The sequence below is a fragment of the Zootoca vivipara genome, chromosome 4 (assembly GCF_963506605.1).
Source record: "Zootoca vivipara chromosome 4, rZooViv1.1, whole genome shotgun sequence".
Classification (NCBI taxonomy): domain Eukaryota; kingdom Metazoa; phylum Chordata; class Lepidosauria; order Squamata; family Lacertidae; genus Zootoca; species Zootoca vivipara.
The window spans coordinates 69,532,875-69,554,408 of NC_083279.1; the positions used below are offsets into that span (position 1 = coordinate 69,532,875).

The 21,534-nt window shown below is 40.4% G+C and overlaps 2 protein-coding genes across 2 annotated transcripts; one reads left to right on the forward strand and one right to left on the reverse strand.

The window, feature by feature from the left end:
• Window positions 1–378: 378 nt before the first annotated feature.
• On the reverse strand, window positions 379–14,984 carry CEP97 (centrosomal protein 97). Its single transcript, XM_035114842.2, has 11 exons — window positions 14,747–14,984; window positions 12,904–13,046; window positions 12,001–12,159; window positions 10,919–11,020; window positions 10,286–10,399; window positions 9,314–9,480; window positions 8,000–8,164; window positions 7,602–7,735; window positions 5,797–6,574; window positions 5,269–5,344; window positions 379–4,944 (listed from the first exon to the last, which is right to left on the reverse strand). Exons 1-11 carry the CDS (start codon window positions 14,811–14,813, stop codon window positions 4,225–4,227), a joined length of 2,625 nt encoding a protein of 874 aa, XP_034970733.1. The 5' UTR covers window positions 14,814–14,984; the 3' UTR covers window positions 379–4,224.
• A 36-nt stretch (window positions 14,985–15,020) lies between these two features.
• On the forward strand, window positions 15,021–20,453 carry RPL24 (ribosomal protein L24). The gene is made up of 6 exons (XM_035114848.2): window positions 15,021–15,138; window positions 15,269–15,344; window positions 16,201–16,311; window positions 17,412–17,548; window positions 19,382–19,445; window positions 20,335–20,453. Exons 1-6 carry the CDS (start codon window positions 15,134–15,136, stop codon window positions 20,413–20,415), a joined length of 474 nt encoding a protein of 157 aa, XP_034970739.1. The 5' UTR covers window positions 15,021–15,133; the 3' UTR covers window positions 20,416–20,453.
• The last annotated feature ends 1,081 nt before the right edge of the window (window positions 20,454–21,534 follow it).

The window sequence follows — 21,534 nt, forward strand, 5'->3', positions numbered from 1 at the left end:
ATAATTTAAAAGCGCTGTTAAAAAATTGAATGGTATTTTAATCGAATTATATTTGCCCAGAGTTGGGCTAGAGGAGCCAGGTACAAAAGGAGAGCAATCGTTATTCATAAAATCGCATTGTAGAGTTGGAAGCCGAATTGGAGTGGGTTTGGAGCTGATTTTTGAGGCTGCACAGAGAGCTTGCAAGGGTGGGGAAAGTTCCATTGTCCTAGCATCTGTCTGTTGCATGAGTGGAACAGCAGCTTGGATACAACCTTTATTCATATTCATTCATCTGACATCCTGTAACAAATACCACACTCACACAACCAGCCTCACAATTAAGTATGAACCAGCTAATGCAAACCCAGCTAATGCAAATATGACATTTGACTTTATTAAAGTTTAACTCAGGCTTTTACATATTTGACAGCTGATCATATAAATGTAACACATCTTTTAAGGATGCAGTGATAGAAAAGGAACCAGATTGTTATGTAAATTTGAGCACTTTTAACACTTACTCTTCCTTCCCTCCCCATGACAAAAAACGAGAAGTTTTGTGATCCTGTTTAGTCTACATAATGCCACACTTTTTCTGCATATACAGTATATATATATATATACAGTCCAAATGACACACAACCCTGCAGAGACTAGTCCTCCTGCCCCAAATGCTCGTAATTAGCTTTATGCTCTATGCAAGCAAAACATACTGGTATAAACTGTTCAGTATGACAAAGCTCAGAAAGTTTACACACTGGTATATACTGTGAATGTCTTTACATGCTAAAAGCATTTTCATCGTTACATGTCGACATCAACATACAAGCAAAATTAAATGTTCAGTTAACTGAAAAGTGTTTGTGGATATGATTTTCAAATTCCACTGCCATAGATAAACTCTTATCAAAATTCTGAGGATTCTCTGAAAATGAGATTTTCTGTGGCATCAGCTCTCTTACAAAATGTACCTTACATTTTGCACCTACAAAAGGTATTGTCTTCCTCAGGTTGCTTTTTAACAGTCTGTCGCAACCAAGTCTGGTCAGGCATTTCACCAGATTACAAGCAGAGAAACAGTTCTCATGTTTCAAGCTGGACACGGCCAACCCATTTCACTGTCAATGAGACAGTTAGATTGCATCCAGACAATACTCCATTGTAGCATGAAAGCACTCCAGTGATACTGGGCAGCCAGTGAGGCACTTGTCAAAAAATGTCATGACACAGGCCCGACTTTAGTAAGTGATCAAAATAGCTTTGGGCAGCAACCAGTGCTGTCCACATGCAAACAGAATGGACTTCAACCCTTTATGAGGTGGGGCTTACTTTTCTCTCCCCCCTCCTGCAGTCCCCTGTATGCCCCCCCCCCCGCTCCAGAGGTTTGGATGTCCTCTGGGACAGATCAGGTGGGCATAGGGGAAGAGAAAGCTGCATTTTACATGCGAAGTCTGCTCAAGTGGCATTTGATTTCACCTTTGCTTTTCAGATACATGCTTTGTTAATTTAACATTCTCTTTTGAGAGAGACGGGGGTCATTCCAGCACATCTCATGGAAATTTTTTGGACATAGCAGAAAATAGTTTACAAATCCTAGGTATACTGCAACGTTCTGTGAGAATTTTTACTTAACTGGGCCAAGGTTGCAACACTCCAAAGCTTCTAAAGTGCTGAGTCTAAAGTGCTAATGGAAGACAGATTTCATTAAGCCAGCTGGAAGGCAGATGTGCTTTATTCCTTTATTCATTATAATATGCAGATATGGTATTATAATTCACAAAGATAGTTGTACAGTTTAAAAGTGTTCAAAACTAAGCTAACTGATTTCAAAGGGCAAAGTTCAAGTGCATGCTTAAAATTCTCCCATTAAAACTAAGGGGACCTAAAATACATAACTTATCTGAATTGTGCCTAGTGTTTTTAGACCTCTCTCTCTCTCTCTCTCTCTCTCTCTCTCTCTCTCTCTCTCTCTCTCTTGCACAGAACAGGCATTTAGCCCAGGCATCCCCAAACTGCAGCCCTCCAGATGTATTGGCCTGCAACTCCCATGATCCCTAGCTAACAGGACCATTGGACGGGGAAGATGGGAATTGTACGGTAGTCCAAAACATCTGGAGGGCCGAAGTTTGGGGATGCTTGATTTAGCCAATTAACTACTTGCCTGCAGCCCTTCTTAAGTGATGCATTGGTCCTGTGCCTACAGGAATTAATTTAACCTAATGACCTATCATCAAAACAGACAATATAAATTCCTATGGGGGGGAATAATTCCTCCATTTTTGAAGTTGATACATCATTTTTCAGACAGTCTGTAACAGCAGTGGCATGCTGACAGGTCAGCACAGCTGTGCACCAGTCAGTCACCAGTCATGATGACATCAGGTGACAACATCTAAATTATCAATTTGAATCCAAACCACGCCTGCAAACAGATGAAGTGGGACTATCTGTTGGCACCCATCACCTGATTAGCACTGTCTACTTACCAAGGAACAATTGGGAATGTTCTCAGATGTGGATCAGGTAGGTGTGGTTTTGTGGGAGGGGAACAGCCTCATAGGCCAAATTAGGGGGCCATACCAGGCCTTCTTAGGCTCACAGACCAGAGGTTCCCCACCACTATGCACAATCTTTGTTTAGGAATTAAACAATATTGCATGGGTAGTGGTGGTAGAAATCACTATCTCATCTGAATTCTTCCAAGTCTTATGAATAAAAATACCTATTTACCACTCGTGGCAGTAACTATTCATTATTATTTTGAAAACCTGTCAAGGAGTTTACACCTGTAGAAACCAGTAAGCTCTGTGTGGGGAGAAGAGCTGTCAATCTCTTGACAGTTGGAAGTGGAAAAGGGAGAGCTTCCAAGTCTCCATTAATGCAGGGAAATCCTAGATCCATGAAGCCAATTCCCCTTCAGCAGTGAACAATTCCAACCACTGGTTTCTTACGTTCCAACCACCAATGTTTTAGGTCCCAGCTAGGGTGCAGATAATGATTTGAACCAATACATCTCCTAATAAAGCGGCAAACTACACCCTAAACTCCAGGTGTTGCAGCACCAAGACATGTTTGTGCTAAAATAGCTGAAGTAGTATCCTATAAACAGGTAATAACTATGGTCATATAACCCTCACATGTTAAAAAGAATGTCTTAGCCACCTTTATTTAAGAACCCCCCCCCCCAGAATTTGCACTGGTGAAAGAGGAACAATCGCAACTTCTTTTCCAAGAATGCTATAGCACTTGAAAGCTCCTAGTAAGCTCTGTGGTATCATACAGAAACTTCCCCCCAGGCTAAAATCCAGAAGAAGAAGAAGAAGAAGAAGAAGAAGAAGAAGAAGAAGAAGAAGAAGAAGAAGAAGAAGAAGAAGAAGAAGAAGAAGAAGAAGGAGAAGAAGAGGAGGAGGAGGAGGAGGAGGAGGAGGAAGAGAGTTTGGATTTGATATCCCGCTTTATCACTACCCGAAGGAGTCTCAAAGCAGCTAACAATCTCCTTTCCCTTCCTCCCCCACAACAAACACCCTGTGAGGTGGGTGGGGCTGAGAGACTTCAGAGAAGTGTGACTAGAATTACATCATGGTAAATCCTCTTAAATAAAAGACCCCTATGGTAAAGGACTCTGTGATAAATGGAACTCAAGCAGCCATGTTTCTAAACTGATATTCAACTATTTAATCTTTTTTCTTTTTAAAAAAGATGACTTGCAAATGAAAAAAGGCTGGTGAATAAAATATTCCAGCTATGGCTTAGTACCTGAGTTTAAGCATACATTTTCAAACTGTTGGTCAAAATACTTAAAAATTATTGACTCTGAATGTCTTGACCTTGTATATCCATCAAATTATAAGTACTCAATTTAACTACAGTATTTCAATTACTCCCATTGGTTTATTAAAATGAAGATAATAACACACATGTATGCTTAGTATTTTGGGAAAAGAGAACTGCTTAGTTCATGTAGTAAGGTAATAAGAAAAGTAGTTAAGAGTCTTCAAAATTATATTTCATAAAAACCTGTTCAGATCACATAAAAAATTAAGTGCATCATGTCCATTGTAGTGTAACATACTTGTTACAGATTAACACAGTGTCAATCAGAGGTTAGATTATTAGCAAAACTATTCACAATCTAAGATGCTTTAACGCGCAGGAGCACAAGTCTCCAAAAATGTATAAAAATCTCATAGAAAACAACAATAACAAAAACATATTAATGTGGCTTTTCTAACGGAATACCTGCTACACTGTTATGCTAACAGGAAATGCCTGGAAAGAAGAGTCACAGTCTGTCTGTTTTCCTTCTGCCCTTTCTGCATTCAAATTGCAGATTTCTGGCTGATCAATTCCACCTTGTCCTGATGCAAGCACCTCTTGGGAGCCTGATGTATCATTGCATAACACCTCCGGGTCTTCTGATGAGACAGCTGTATTCGGCCTACAGCTGCCTGTTCCATTGCTGCAACTTGTCTTGTCATCATTATCTAGCTGCTCAACTGATTTTAAATACTGCTGGATAAGGCTACTGCTGTCTTGCTCACTGTTGAAAGTCTCTTTACAACATTTCTCGTGGTCCAGTTCGATCTCCTCAGCCGCTGAAGGGCACTCGGAAAGAGAATCTTCACATGGTTTGACCGTTTTCAAAGAATTCTCTAGAGAGCTGTCACCATTTACTTCTGCCACATTTTCTCCACAGCACTGAGATTCATGAAGGCAGTTCTGGTCAGTCACACAGGAATGGAACCCCGAGTCAGGAAATTCTGGCAAGCATTTCTGATGACAAGCCTCAGTAGCTGAAACAAACCAGGTTGAACTGCTGACAGGAGAAGGTACTTGATTTAGTCCAGGCGAGTCTATATGGACCTTGAAGGGACCCAAAATGCTTGATGTAGGAGTATTATGCTGCTGGAAAGTAGTGAGATGTGAGTTTACTGAAAGTTGCCACTCCTGGATGCATCTAACCTGCAAATACAACACAAAAGGAAATAATTTCAATCAGACTTATATGCACATCATATGCCACTATATTTTTAGTTTCATATGATAGAGCAATATTAAGAACTGCATCCTGTGTGAGGTGACCCTTAAGCTACAATCCTATTGACACTCTTTGAGAGTTAAGTCCCACAAACGCAACAAAACTTGCTTCTGAGTATCTACTCAGATGCACTATAAATCATGTAAACTACCCAACATGGTACATATTTCTCTTCAGCTTATTTGCTTAGTGAGCCATGGTTTTTATTAACACAAAGTCAGAAAGTGATTTAGAAATGATATTTTTACCTGGTCCCAAAGGAATTTTACAGCTTCCTCTTGCACAAGTCTTTGAAGTTTCTCCTCATCTTTTTCCTTTCTTAATCTACATATGGTGAACATATAAATAGGTATGGTTTTATGAATAAATTTAAACAATTTGCTGCAGTACTTGTTATGCATTTGATCAGCAGTTTGGTGGACTCTGGATTGGATCTGTATGAGTGAAGTGTTCAATCTTCTGACCACAGTAAAACCCTTATTTTTTACTAATATTTTTTTATGAGAATGACTCTTTCTGTATATAATTATATTAATGTAATTCTTCAGAGCAGATTGCACCTTCTGATGGGTTATTCAATTTTCTCCCACCTTGCTCCAAACACAGAATTAGAGACAATGTAACACAAGAAAAATCCCCATCAACTGAGGGCAGATGCAACACCTCTTAAACACTCCTACTGCGCTTGTTACATCGTTAGCAGTTAGGTAAGTCAATATTTCTATTTAACCTCAAAATTGTAATTACTTCCAATTTGAAAACGGCTGCCAACTTACTTGTCTACTTCTTCAGTTAAATGTATAATGTGTTCCTGCATTCTACCAAGTCGAATTTCATAACGCACTTCCTTGGCTCTGGGGTGGTAGTTCCTCGTGTAAAATCCTCTCCAACAAGCTTGAATCTTGGTGGCTGCTCTGTTCATTTCTTCAAGCATATCTGACTTTTGGAATAAAGTAGCAGTTGCGCTAGCAGGCAATTCTTCTGGATATTTGGCAGGGAAAAGAGTTTTGATAACACCCTCTTCCGGAGTATGTGATCGCTTAAGGTCACTATGCTCAACATGGTCTTCAGAGGATACTTGACAACTGCTAATGCTAGCAGAAAAAGTAGCGGTGGCTACTGGCAAACTAGAAGTAGACAATATTCCTTCCTCTTGATCTTCCTTTTGAGTTTCCACAGCCTCTGCTGATTTGATGGCACATTCCCCAAGAATCACAGAAGTCGTTTCCTGCGTTCCTTGTTTATTAACCTCTTTTATAAATTCAAAGTCAGCATCTTCCATACCTTCTGTCTCAATATTCATTCTGTGAAGTCTCAGTTCCGCAGTAGTAGGTGACACTGGGGAGAGGCCGGATGCAACAGGCATAAAAGTAGACTCTGAGGATAGAAGACTACTGTTCAACTTCTCCTCGTCAGTTTGTATGTCATCCAGGTAGAGATCTCTAGAAATACTTATTTCAGTTTGCAGTGATGAGGGGAAAACAGTTTTAACTGCATAGGAATGATCATCATTTGATTTTGTTGCAACCCATGTATTTTTTTTGGTAACAGGTTCTGGAAAAGGGTAAGAAGACAAGCACTTAACTAGGCAGTAACATGACCATTTAGGTCTCCCCTGTATACCCGAGGAACCCGTGACACACACACACACACACACACACACACACACACACACACACAGCTTCCTGCTAGCCATCACCTTAGTATACAACATGTCTTGTCCATTCCATTAATTGGATGAAAGGTGGGATTGTCAGTACCATGTGTATCTGCAGGGGTGCAGAGGTGGGGAAAGAGCTTAATACTGCCTGATGGGAGTCTTCTCTTGTGATATGGGCAACACAGCATCTTGGAAGCCTTTTTCCAACATGCCACCACACACTAATATGACCAACAGCCACATAAATCAACAAGCTTGGTGAAATGGCTAGTCACCAAGAAATAGGCTAAACTCTCACTTCAAGAGGTGTCTTTGAATGTCGTTCTTGAGGCTTTCACCTGTATAAATGCATGGTTGCCAATGGAAGCAAAGTTCATCCACCCTCCCTTTCTCCAAGGAATGTGTTTGCACGCATTGGTGGGTATAAAGCCAAGGCTGCATTAAGCAGCAAGAAGAAGTTAGGAGTTACTTATTACTGCATAGCTGCAGAACAGAACGGTACAGTATTGAGTTGAAGTAACTGTCTATTTCGATCTCTACAGTTAAACCTCTAAGATCAGAGAATCCAGGATCTCTTAAGTTTATGTAGATAGTGTGCTTGATTTATCTTGTATCTTGATACAATAAACACTCTACACTCTGGAAAGGCTGAGAACGGGAGAGCAAGATGACTCCGATGTTCTGCTGATCACATTGATCAAGGTGTGATATCATAAACACTATCTCTGTCTAACCCAGAATCCTGGTCTTTAGAACCCTTTTTTCTTTCAATTTCAACTCCATCTCCGCTTCCCGAGTTTCATTATTCCAAGTCATAAGGTTCTGCCATCTTCTCTCTCCACCATGCTCCTGCTGGATATCAGTATATTAGACAATGGGCTCACCATCACAAATAGTATTACAGAAACCCATGAATCTTACCACTTTCAGTCATTATTTGTGGCCTGTGAACAGGGCTATTTGGCTCACTGGTAGCAGGCTGCCCTTTATGCAAAGTTGAAGATACAGGTGGCTCATCAGCTTGGCTTTGGTACATCAGTTGCCTCTGGTGCAACCTAAAGACAAGGAGTAGAGACCGGTTTTGTTAAAGCATCAATGCCAGAGTAGCTCTAAGCCAACAGCAAAATATGAGCCAGGAGCCTGGTGCACAAGTCATTCTGCAAACAAGTTCATTTGAGTCCAAAAGAACAACAATTAGGGTTGACAGTGACGGGTCTGAAGCTGTCAAGATTAACAGGTTAGCCTTTTATTCTTTCTGCCACAAAATAACAATTACTTTGTTAAAATTCCCAACTGTTGACAAAAGATAATGTTCTTACCTTTGCTTATGTAGTATTTTTTCCAGTTTAGCATCCTCTGCAGTTTGGAGCCCAAACATACTAGTAAGAGGACAAACACTGGCAAGATACTGAACTAACTGAATGTGCTGGCCTGGCCGAAACGATCTTCCCTTTCCTTGACTGTAAAGCCATTCTGCTTTCAAGCTAGAGGGAAGAACAATCACCTTGAAAAGAAATATTCTTGGTGAACACTTATAAAATGCTTTTGCACAAAACACTGTGCAATAAAAATAAAGAAAAGGTTTAACCAAAAACTAGTAAGAAACACCATGCCCAAATGATCAGGGTGCCAAAACAGAGTCTCACAACATCACTTTCTGAAATTGACCATTGTGAAAGGACTGGAACCACCACAAAACAGTGTCTGGCAGCCTAGAATGATGGTATCAAACACCACAGAGAGGTTTAGCAGAACCAAGGAAAAACTACTCCCCTTTTCTGTCTCCTTGCACAGCAGTTGCCTGCCAAAGTGATCCAAGCTGTCTCAGTTTCAACTCCAGGTCCAAAATTGGATTGAACCTAAGTAAAATTGAAATCTATGTAATCCACTTCCTCCAAGGACCCCTGGAGCTAAGAAGCCACCACACACTTAAGAACCTTGCCCAAGAATGGCATATTGGAGTCTTGGAGGAAATTATCCAGTGGGATCCAGAGGGGGTCCCCCAACCGTGAGCAAGGTCCCACAACAGCTATTCTAAGTCTGGATGGTAATCACTCCGTTCTCCAATAAGTCATTTACCACTCTTACACTGCCAACCAGACCTCATCTGGCTTCTTTAATCAATCAAGGTGGGCAAAGATCCAGTACAGTAGTGGATAATTTCTTACTATTTATTATTATTATTACTGTATTACTATTATTAATTGAATTTATACCACCCTATACCCAGGGGTCTCAAGGCGGTTCACAGAATACTACAAAGATGTTGTCTACATTCTGGGGTTGTATAAATTTATCAAAACAGGAGATACCAAAGCTACATCACTAGGATCTGCTATTCCCTGACATCTAAGACAGAATGGATGATAGTGATTTTATTCTCAAAGTGTCTAACAAAATTGTCACAGCAGACAGATGGGTAATCCAACTCAAAGTAGACTCAGAATAACTCTGCTGGATGACTGTAGATGCAATGGTGGTGGAATAAAGTAACAGCAATAGCAGATGCTTATACACTGTAAGCAAAAGCAGCCAGTAATGCCTTTAAATTTAATAAAATACTGTACAAACATACAGAATAGTATGCTACTTCTGTTTAGTCAGATTCAATCCAGTGACCTTCAGTTACTTACCTTTCTTTTTGAGATATCACATAGCCATCAAGGACTTTAAGATTGAGACACCAACTGACAATATATGGCCTATAATCAAATCCTGGGATGGAAGGTGTGGCCATCACACAGGGATTGTTCATTATTGACAGTTGCTCTAGCTCAGTAAAGGAAGCCAAGAACGAAATCTGAAAACAAACAATAGCTTTGTTGATTAATTAAAATTTTCCTGTGTTCAGCAATTCGCTTTCATGGGATAAACAACAGCATGGCACATTCAGGCACATTTTTCATACACAATGAGCTGTTTGAGAGAGGAAATAAGAAAAAAGGACTTGCTTCTTTCCATTCGGAGCAGCTCTTTTCTTTTTGTTCTCTTTGTGTCTCAAAACTTACATTGTTTGTAATGGATTTTTTCCCAGAGTTTAGCTTAACAGTACATAAATTAATGCTACTACTCACTAATATGCAAACTACAGCCCTAATCTAGTTCAATTCCCTGACCTCAAACAGAATAGCAGGTACCTAAGATTTTCTCAATAGATATCTATCAAAGCTTTTTAACCTATTGAACGGGACTATGCATGGTCATAACCACATTGATGTCCCAAAGCATAAATGATTGTGCCATACCCCAAAAATAAGACATAGTGATAGGAACAGTTCTGGAGGGCGCCAAGGAAGAGGCGAGGCTGGATGCGGAATAAAAAAATAAGACATCCCCTGAAAATAAGCCATAGTATGTCTTCTTGAGGAAAAATAAATATAACACAGTGTCTTATTTTGGGGAAAACACGGTATTGTTTATTTGCTTTAGTAGCTGACATTGCACTAACACCAGCTACTTTGTATGGAGTCCCATATTGTTATGGATACAAGTAGGAAACTAAAAATGTAGTGAAGGAAACTTAGCTGAATATAAGACAAAGCTGCAAGTAAAGCATTCTCAAAATAACTACAGTATTCAGTTTTGTTGAGAAACGGTATTCTTACCTCATTCAAGTCTCTGATTTCATTTTCTGCCAATGAAAGAATACCCAGACTTTGAGGCAAGCAAGCAGGTGCTGTACGCAAGGATGTTATGATATTTCCATGCAGTAACAGAGTCTTAAGAGACAGCAGAATGGGAGAAAAACGCAATATGTACTCATTTGTTTAAATAGCATATATGAATTCCTTCAAACATTCAAAAAGGCCTGTGTAATATCATCATCATCATTAAACATGACTTTGTTAAATAGTGAAATATAAAATTTAAAATGGCTGGCAATATATGCTTTAAAAATAACATATTAAAGGAAATGTTTTAACAAAAAGGCATTTGCCTTTGGTTTACGTGGAAGCTAGTTTACACTTTAATTCTAGTGAAACTAATTGACAAATTAGCCATGACTTCCCCTTAATTTCAGTGGGTCTAAAATGTGACTAACTTCCTTCAATTTTAAAGGGATTGATAGCTCAGAACTTCAGCATTACACTTGAAAGAGCTGCACAGCACAATCCTGTTCATGTTTACCCAGTAGTAAATGCCACTGTGGTTATTGGACTGCAGCCTTAATGAAAAACAGCTCTCTCCTCTCAGCAAAGAAAATAATTCAATCCAACCAGCAACTGAACATCATTCACCTTTAACAATAATAGTTTGGAGATATCTCCTATCTGGGATATATTGTTGTCCGACAAATCAAGATGTTGAAGAGATGTGCAGGTATTGATCTGATCTATAGTCTACAGGAAGAGAAAATATTTTGTAGCATTATGAAACATCAGAAATCATGCATGTTTGTGAACAAACCATCCACAAAATGAGATTGCATCAGCCACAGAACATCCTCCCCAGATTTAACACTATCTTAAACTAACACAGAACTAATATACTAGGGTAGTCTAGGATTACAGACCGGAAATGAAAAGTGCTGCAATCAGAAAAATGAAACTTAATTAGAGTGATCAAATTAGGAGAGGACAGATTAGCACAATCAGAATGCAACCTAAGAGATTAAAGAATTAGGAATTTTTTAAAGCAGGATTGGGGCAATAAAGGATGGAGGAGAAATGTGATGGCTATGGGGGCAGAAGAACCAGAGAGAAATAAAGTAAAAGGGACACTTAGGGAGGATGAGGATGTGATGCAGACTGCTCTGGAAACAGCAGAAAGACAACATTTTATTTTCGAAACCACTGAAAGGCAACACATTTTACTTTTTTTTTAAGGGAAGCAAGATATTCTGGTTTTAAAATATGACACCTATTTAAAACATTTGCACCTTGCTTTTCCCTATAAATGTTCAAGGTGGTTCACAACAAGAACCATAAGAGATCACAAAAATTAAAGATAAAATACAGTACTGTAACTAAACAAAATAGCAAGCCAAGAGATTAAAAACAGCTAAGACGGTACCAATGAAATTTCATCTAACACCCCCCCATAAAAGCCCTCCCCCTGCCAAGAACAGCATATATGCCTGGTGATAGTCAGGCCTTTAAAGGTCTTTTTAAACTGAAAGCTTTTTACATCGCAGCAGAAGGTCAATGAGAAGGAAAGCCAAAGATTGGGGGATTGGGGGAGAAAAAGAAAAGTGATAGCAAAAAAGGTCCTTTCCCTTTTTCCATTGAAATGCAAATTTAGAACTGACAAGAGAACCTCTTAGTGTGGAGGGAAACTCATAAGAGGAAGCGGTTCTTCTGAATTATGGTATGAAGTTTACCTTCAAGTTATTTCCTGCCAGGTTCAGCCATTCCAAATGCACCAGATCCTTCAGTCCCTCTACACAGCCAATACTGTTGTGAGGCAAGTTTAATACTCGAAGCTGAGTCAGCTTTGCTACACCCATCATCCGCACCAACCGATTGCTGGCTACTGACAACTGCAAAATAACAGAGCAAAGAAAGGCCTCACTGAGGTAGGACTCCTAAAATACTTTCCTGGGAGGAAGGCCCATCAAACTCAAAGCAGCTTAGTTCTGCATATAGGATTGAGCTATTCAGTCAGCAGAATGTAAACCAGTAATGATGTGGGTTCTGACTTCACAGTCTAATTGCAACCTCTTCTATACTTTTTGCATGTAGGCCTAAGAAAGTTTACATTAAAAACAACGAAAGAACACAGAAGAATTTACAGAAACCTTATAAAAAGCGATGAGAAGGGGTTAAAAGTCATTTAAGGCATGAGAGGATGGACCTCCCGTTTCCTTGAAGATTAAAAGGCAGTATCAGGTCTAAATGTCTGGAGAGGATGTTCCACAGGACCTCATCCACGATAGCTACCCATAGTGTCAGAAGGCCAGGTCCTCAGAACAGGGCCTTTAAAGTATATGTTAGCTGGCAGCCAGGTTCGTGAAAGTTCAGGTGGTTCATTAAATAACCACCTCCCAAGCCACTAAAGGCATGAGAGGACAGACCTATTTTGTTGCTTAAGAGAGTAAAGGTAGCACCAAGTGTACATGTTTGGAGAAGAAGTTGCATAGTGATCTGAAACTAAACAGAAGAGAATGGATTTTAAATATATATTTAACTTCACCCAAAATTATTTTCCTAGGCTCTTTCCTTTAAGTATAAAGCAAGGATAACCTAACAAGCACAGCACTGTACCAGAGACATATGGAACTAACCTGCATCAGGTTCTTGCAGTTCTCCAAGTGCTCCAATTTAATTAGCTGGTTTTTATCCAAAATCAAAGTATGTGTATCTGCATCACAGGCCAAAGTTGAACCCAATTTCTGTAAACCCTGGCCTGACCAATTAATTAATGAACCTAAAAGGAAAAAAATTGAAGTTATAAAAAATGCAAAATTGGAGAAAGGTACATAGTACAGTAGTCAGGTTTGCATTTCATTTTAAACAAGTGTTTAAAATTAAACTGCAGTTTCATGTGAGCACTTTCTTTACTCCTCCCCATTCCTGATGCTGCCACTAGAGAGGAAGCCCATCGGACGCTGGCTTCCTGTTACATCCAAACCAGTGTTTCGGGTTCATTTCCTTCAATGATTGGGAAGCCAAGGTGATGTGGAGGCAGTGGCAACCAGAGCGGGAGAGTATTGACTCTTGTACAAGCACACTGCTTGTTTGCATTAAGCCATAGTTTAAAGTATGATTTAATGTGATGCACAAACCAGCTAAAGCTTGGTAAATTTTAAGAGAATATTCACCATAAGCAACATATTTAGCAATAATGTCAAAATACTCTAATCTTAGAAGCCACTGTGAATTCTCTCTCAATTCTGTATATTTATATTTAAATGTAAAGGTGATAATAGAAAAAAATGAAACTTTATCCAATTATTTTTTTAAACATAACATTAGCACCAAAAATCAAGTTTTATCAGGATACAAAGGCCGCAATTGAAATCCACCACTTAAATGGGTGTGGGTGGCCTGCCTCATTCATCCAGCTGCTTTTCCATAAGGCCAATCTGCTTTGGTGGAATCTAGAAAATAATCCGACTAAAGGGCTGTTTTGAAATTTGAACTCCTCCTTCCCAAGGAGGACTTATATGTTCACAATGTGCCAGGAATCAGCTTGCTAATAAGATACATTCTACATATGTTAGTTTCTAGTGTGCAATGTGAGGTCTTATCCAGCAAAATAATCCTCCTTCTAATTACAGGTACTTCTGCAAACTTAAAATAATAGTATGTTAATCCCTTTCCTTGTGTAAAAAAAAATGTTGTGTAGTACAGTATTGTGTTTTTTTGGGTGAAAAAAATATGTCATGTCATAGCTAGTTGTTTTTCCCCCCTGAGAAAGCCTTATAATATAACCGTTACCTGACTGTGAGCGATGTTGGCAATTAATACCAGAGCACCTTTCAAAATGCTAGCCAGATAACATGGGATTAATCCAGGCACCCCCAAACTCGGCCCTGTTTTGGGACTACAATTCCTATCATCCCTGACCACTGGTCCTGTTAGCTAGGGATGATGGGAATTGCAGTCCCAAAATATCTGGAGGGCCGAGTTTGGGGGGTGCCTGGATTAATTCATGACAGCAGCACCCTGCATGACAACCACTGTCCTGAGTGTTTTATATGGCAGGCTGCACCTGCTCATTAGGCGTCCGCTTTATGATCGGGCATAGGAGAAGAAGATAGGTTTGGACGCGCGTCCTTTCCCTTCTGCAGGTTTTCGTGCCAACGAAGGAATAGCAGAGCTTCTAGCCTCTCTGAACGGCCCTGCAAGGTTTCGAAAGCACCCACTCCCCACAATAGAGAAAAACGAGAACTGTGTTCCGCAGGGCCCTCTGGGATTTAGAGTCCAATGCTGAATCAGACTCGGGACGTTAACAAAGATACGCGACGAGAAAAAAACTACGGCCCCCACAAGGCACCGCGCGGCAGCTCCGCAACGGTCCAAACCAAAATAGATCTGTCGCTGAGTCTCCCCAACTTGAATAAAACACACACAATGAGGGGCGAGGGACAGGGGACGCCTTAGGCACCGTGATCCGCTCCGTACCTTCCCTGACGCCCATGGCTGGCTTAGCCGCCTCCGTTGTCGCCGCCGCCGCTGGTGCCGCCGCCATACTTCCCGCTTGCTCCCAACGCTAGGCAACGGGGCGGGCTCTGGACGCTGATTGGATGGTTAAAACCACTGAGGGAAAAAACTATTTTCAGAAATAGCAGGTGGCAATAGAAACTCTGAAGGGGCCGCAGCGTCGCGAAGAGTGATTTTTTCCAGCATTTTAGGAACTAGACGAGCCGCCGGAGAAAGCTCAGCGCTTCCCATCATGCACCGGCGCGGCTCCCAGGGTGCCCCGCGCGAGTATAGAATCCGGTTTCCCATGATCCTCTCTTTCTCTTCGCCGCTGGAGTTGCCTGTGAGGGAGCTCCTGCAGCCGCCATTATGAAGTAAGGACCGGTGCCCGGCTCTAATCCGGTGACATCCTTCGCTTGGAGAACCTGGAGAGGGTTGGGTGGCGGGGGGTGCTCGCCTCGCTAATCTTTTTTCCCGTTTCGCGTTCTCTTTCTCGCAATGCAGGGTCGAGTTGTGCAGCTTCAGCGGGTACAAGATCTACCCAGGCCACGGCCGCCGCTACGCGCGTACGGACGGCAAGGTAAAGAGGAAATAAGGGGCAGAGGAATTGGGAGTAGCAGCGGGCTTGGTTAAACCCTAGAAGTAGCCAATTAATGCTGTCCCAGATTCTTTATGGTATAATGTGAGATTTCATGAGGGAGAGGAGCTGCTGTTGACTCGAGGACTTGTAAACTGATCTAAAACTGTCTTAACCTACGAGACTGATATTTTCGTGTTACGGGAGGATTATAAGGGTTTCTAAATGGTGCAAGTCTCCCTTTTCTATTCCTGAAGTGAAATCGGATAAATAATAATAATAACAATAACAAATAACAAGAATCTGATAATAATATTCTGATTCATTCTATTTCCGTGAGAGTATTTGATGATGTAAATAGAATTGAGTCCATTTGGCCAGTATATGTGTGACTTTTTACTCCTTATGGTAGTTAAAATGCTGGTGGTTTAGCATTTGAATAGGATAAATAGCACATGGCAGTATCCTATAATATATTTCGATTCGCTCAGTAGGGCTGAGAAGGTAAATGCTCCTCTTAATATAGTCTATTGGTCTACTGTGCTACAAGAGCTCTCTGGAGCAGAGCTATCCAAACTGTGTCCTGACGCCTTACTGTGTCAGCTGTAGTGTGTAGGTTTGTCGCATGAATGCTCCCTGTACCTTTCCTGGGGCTGGAAAGGGGTTAGTTTAACCGATTTGCTAGTAAAACTGAATTACTGTGTCACAAAATGATGCATGTCTAAAAAGTGTGTCACCAACATGAACAATTTGGAAAGCTTTGATCTAGAGCTTTGATCAACCTGTTTGTCAGTCTACAGCTGGTAAATAGTACTGTATGTGTGACATGTAAACAGTTAAAATGAACTCAATGTTTCAGGTTTTCCAGTTTTTAAATGCAAAATGCGAGTCTGCATTCCTTTCCAAGAGAAACCCCCGTCAGATCAACTGGACTGTTCTGTACAGACGGAAGCACAAGAAGGGACAGTCTGTAAGTATGTTGTGCCTCAGAAATGGACAATTGATTATATATACTGTACTTAAATACGCTTATGTAACAGCAAAGTCAAAGCTGTCAATTTTGTTTACTTTCCGTTTGGTTTATTTGTGATCTAGCAGCTTGTTTCACATAAGAGAGCTCTTCTGTGATCACTGAAAAGTAAATATTGTTTTGAGATAGAGTGTGATAAAAAGAATACAGTATTAGGACATTGCTTTAGAGGAAAGAGGCCGATCTATTAATTGAAGTTGGTGACTAGGGTTGGAAATGCTTCCTTTTAAGTGTTTTGCCCCCTGTTTTCAATAATGAACTCTTGTGGCTAGTTCATTGAAAAGGCAAGAAACTGCTTAGTAGCACAATCCTGTACATTTATGTTCTGAAGTATGTTCAATCTTAAAGTCAGAGAAAAATTAACCAACATAACATTGACTCTGTGTTATTTAGAGAATATGTGGGCTTTTATGCATTCTTTGTGTCTGAGATATATATTGGAATCTCCCTTTGATATTTTGTCTGAAATAATTATATGATAAAGCAGTGTCCATTAAGCACTCCTCTGGGAACATGAAGTAAGCTTTAAATCTAGAAAAAATCAATGTGATTTTTTTTAATTAAATGATTTGCACCTTGCCTCTCAATTTAGATATCAAATATAGCAACAGAATAGAAATGATGCCATATAAAGGTGAATTGCAACATCAATACCCTGAGTTCCAATGATTGATTCCGCAAGCTATACTTTTTTTTAGAGGTGGCTCTGGATGCATTTGAAGCTTAAAACTGGGAGATAATAGGTCAAAATATGTCAGTGACTAATAGCAAAGAATTTGTAGCAGTTACTTAGAAATGTAGTGTATGGACTTATGTTATCAGGCCCTTCAGATGTTTATGAAAAAGGTGTGTTCCCAATATCCTCTTCTCCTGAATTGTGAATAGACGTTTTAGTAGAGTAAGCCCTCAACTTTGGGTGTAATGGCCGGTGGGATTGCTAAAATTCCCGGATAGGATGCCCCTCTTTTTTGCCAAGTGTGTAAAGCTGAATGTGCACAAGTTGCAGGCTCTTATTGTATTTCTCTTTCTTCATTGCTTAGGAAGAGGTACAAAAGAAACGTACCCGCCGTGCTGTCAAGTGCCATAGGGCAATTACAGGTGCCTCTCTGGCTGAAATAATGGCCAAGAGAAATCAAAAGCCTGAAGTGCGAAAAGCCCAAAGGGAGCAGGCCATTAGGTGAGTAATTATAACATTTTATTGGTTTCTATTTTTACAAGAATGCAAATATTCTAAAATTTGTTTATTTTAATTAAAAATTATGCTCTTAATACATAGATATTTTGTGGGGATGGGGTGGAAACAAAAGATAAAATAAAAAAAGCCATGCAATAATCAATTATGCAATATTAAAACACGAGTTTGCTAACACAATTAAAGGCAACTAAACCACCAGTGAATTCAGCCAGAAAACTTGTTTTCTGCTTTCATCGTGATCATTGAATGTAAACAAGTGACACCTTGTAGAATATCCATTTTTGACAATTGGGTTAAATATTCGTTAGCCTGCATTTAAAAAATATTTTTTAAATATTTAAAAAAACGTGCATTAAAATTGCATTAAAATTGCCAGGATCTTGTCCACTCCCTAACGATGAGAACTTGTCTCCAATACCATGTTGAACTATGGAGACATTCCCAATTCCTTGCCCCAACCTCAAGAGGAGGGCTGGGGTTCATCCATGCTACACTAGTTACAAAACATTTGGAGCCTTCACAATGGACAATGCAACACATTAAATATATACCCTGTTTCTCATGGGTATGTCTTAAAATAAGCCATAGCAGGGTAGTTCTCCCAGGTTTTGGGTCTGTGATAATCCCCAAAGCCGCCTTTACCATTTTTGAGTGTCAGATGTAAAAGTAGTGCAGTGAAATAATTAGCTTTGTTTTAATTTTTGTGTATTTTTTTATAAAATGAATTTACTTATTGATGGTAAGAAAAAGAATTCAAAGCAGTTATTATGCTTTGTGTAAAATGGTACAAAAAGAAGTAATGCATTTTATAACTTGGTCTTTGTATATAGGAGAAGGGGTAGGCAGTTTCAGATTTCAGTGCTCCACTTTTTTTTTTTAAGAAACACTGTAAAGACAGCTAAACACAGCTGGGAAAGTTTCTATCCTCAGTTTGCAAGGAAGTGCTCAAAAATGGGATTGCCTACCTAGTTAGGTAGCCCAGTCTAGCCCAGAGGTTTTCATCCTTTATGAGTCCACAGCTCCCTTGACCAACTAAATTCTTTCTGCAGCACCCCTCTGGGACTCAGGAGCCCAGTTATGTCACCCCTTGCCTGCATAGCTGGCAGCCACACCCTCCCTTGTGGAGTGTTCTCTCAGCCTCCTCTCCTTGAGAGTCCTCTGGGCAGCCGCTGCTGCCGCCCCTGGTCTCTGAACACACACACACACACACTGCCCAAATAGAGGTGCCTCCTCACAGTGCCCCACAGGGGCCTGGGAAGAGGTTGCCCCCAACCTTTGTGGCCCAATGGAGACTGTGAGTGTGAATGTGTGGTGGCAGCAGCAGGGGCTGCCAGACCTGCATGGCAGAAAAGCTAGCATGGAGCCTGCCTGGCCTCCCACTTGTCTGACCATTCCCAACAGCAAGGGCTGGCTGGGCTCTCTTGCCTGCCTGCTTACTTGATCCTAGCAACCAGCACCCCCTGGCCAGACCCAGAGGCACCATTCGCCTGGGGAGATTGTAGCTAGGGCTGCTGCAACAAACAGCCATTCAAGTCTTGGGGAGGCAAAGACACAAGGGCATCAGAGGAGAAAGGGAAGGGAAGGAAAGAGGGACAGAGGCCAGTGTGTTGCTCGTGGCATGCCTGACCATCCTTCAAGGCACCCCAGGGTGCCACGGCATACTGGTTGAAAACCACTGGTCTTGCCAATACTATCACCTCATTCTGCTGTATTTGAAGACTAAGCCTATTTCTTAATCCATTCTGGAATGTGAAAGCAATGAATACACATTTATTCTTAACACTATAAGTCTGTTCATGTAAATATCATTTATAGAGCTGCCAAGGAAGCAAAGAAGGCTAAGCAGGCTACTAAGAAAACCGTACCCTCCACAACAAAGGTAATGTTTACCCAAAGAACGGCTAAAGATGAGAAGTTGTGTGTGCTTTTTGAGTTTCTTCCTAATATTTCTTAAACACTCCAAAAGCAAGATGTGGCCTTTAAATTTAGCATTTTTCTGTGTTGCATAGTAATCCCATGAAAACATCTGTTCTAATTTGCTAAATCCCTTGCACCAACCCATTTTTTATTATTTCCTGCCTTTCAGGATTTTGTACATTAGGGTTCCTTCAGTTATCCTTTGAGAAGCCCTGTTAGTTAAGGTGCAAAAGATGACACAAGTAGACCTTCTAAGCCCAGAATTCTAACCATTATATTGTGTTGGGGCTCTGTTCTGAGTAAACATGCATAGAAGTAACTATTAAGGAACCATTTGACTGTCCTAATTTTACCTAAATTTATTTATTAAGCATATTTTTAATTTTTGTAATTGTCCTGTATCATGTCTTATCTGATCAGGGCACTAATATAATCGAAAAATAGTAGTTCATTAATTGCTGTGGAGCACGTAAGTGTCATATAGCCATAAGTATTGGTAGCACATGTATCTCATCCCTATCTAGCTATGCAAAGCCAGCACTTGAGTGATCCTTTTCATACAGGGGACAGCCACAGTAAGCTTTAAAAGAAAGTGAGTCTGGTTGTTCCTCAGGGCTGCCAGTTTATTCAAGGGGTATAGCTCACATTCTCCTATGTTACTTCCGTTGGTTGAGAATAAGATAATAGTGTATGGTTGTCTTCCTTTACTGTCCCTGTTGAATAGCAGGCATGAACTTGTCTTTTCACTTTAAACCTGGTATTTCCCTTTGTGCATTCACAATTATTGACCTTATTTACAGTGATAAATAACCAAGTAGCACATTCTCATTAGTTCTTATTTCTGTTCATAGGCACCTACAAAGGCTGCGCCAAAGCAAAAAATCATGAAGCCTGTAAAAGTTTCTGCTCCTCGTGTTGGTGGAAAACGCTAACTTTTTTGACTACATGAAATAAACATTTGACATGTAAACTGTCTGTTTCTTGGTCACTTCTAGAGATTTTGTGTAATTTTCTTACCTTAAACATTAAAAGTAATTTATACTTCATTAACAACTAGAAAGGTGGGCATAATGGCTAGAATGATAGGCAATGGCTTTGGGGGGGGGGGACTAAAAATGCCTTTTGTAAGACAGTTAAGAAATGCTAGTGTTTATTTTGTTACGATGCAAAAAGATGTCAGGGAACATTTATTTAAGAAAAATTTCTATACCGCTTGATTGTAACAATAGTCTAAGCAGTTTACAAAGACATAAAACATTTAAATTATCAATTTAAGAACCGGTATTTAAAAAACGTTCAAAAGAGGAGTAAAATCCAATAGTAGCTAAAAAGAAAACACAAGTAACATTCCTACTCCACTTTACATTCTCCCTGTTATCTCTGCCTGCCTTCAATGTTTCATGTGAATGTAAAATCCACTGCAGGATGGATAAATTTAACTCAGATTTGCCCTCCATACTGCTTCATATGTTTTCTAAACAATGGTGCAAATCTGACCACAAAACCAAGTACAGTATTCTAAAAACAGATACCTCTCAAGTGGTGGGAGTACTGGTGGAGGATCCCCCTGAGTCTGGAGGGCATGGTGGAACTGACAGGCAGCCTGGACTGGAAACAGCAGGAGAGCAGGCTCCCCTGGAGAAACCCCATCTCTCAGCTCCCTGGTGCCTTGAAGACTGGGTGTGCAAGGTTCACTTCTTGCAGTGAGGGAACCGCCAGGAGGTGCTGAATGATGGGTTTGAGATCCTCCTTTAGGTATACAGGGCCGAGGCTGTTTAGGGCTTTCAAGGTCAGCACCAACACAATTGTGCCTGAAAACATACTGAGAACCAATGAAGCTCTTTCAGGACCGGTGTTATATTCCCATACACTGTTTTTCTCAATAGTTCAGAAATCGGACTCATTGAGTTGAAAGGGACTTATCCCCAGGCAAGTGTGTTTAGGATTGAATGTGTGTTTAGTCCATTACTGCAAGCCTATATTCCAGACACGGTGCACCCTACACACTACCTTGACTTATTCCATTAGGTGATTCTGCCTGATAAAACCAT

Coding starts and splice junctions, on each gene's coding strand:
- CEP97 (XM_035114842.2), bottom strand. CDS start 14,813: ATGGCGGCGGCACCAGCGGCGGCGGCGACAACGGAGGCGGCTAAGCCA. Junction 13,047..14,746: donor AGCCATGGGCGTCAGGGAAG/GTACGGAGCGGA, acceptor TTTTCCTTTTAG/GTTCATTAATTAATTGGTCA. Junction 11,021..12,000: donor TGGCAGGAAATAACTTGAAG/GTAAACTTCATA, acceptor CTCTTCCTGTAG/ACTATAGATCAGATCAATAC.
- RPL24 (XM_035114848.2), top strand. Junction 17,549..19,381: donor CAAAGGGAGCAGGCCATTAG/GTGAGTAATTAT, acceptor TATCATTTATAG/AGCTGCCAAGGAAGCAAAGA. Junction 19,446..20,334: donor CCGTACCCTCCACAACAAAG/GTAATGTTTACC, acceptor TTCTGTTCATAG/GCACCTACAAAGGCTGCGCC.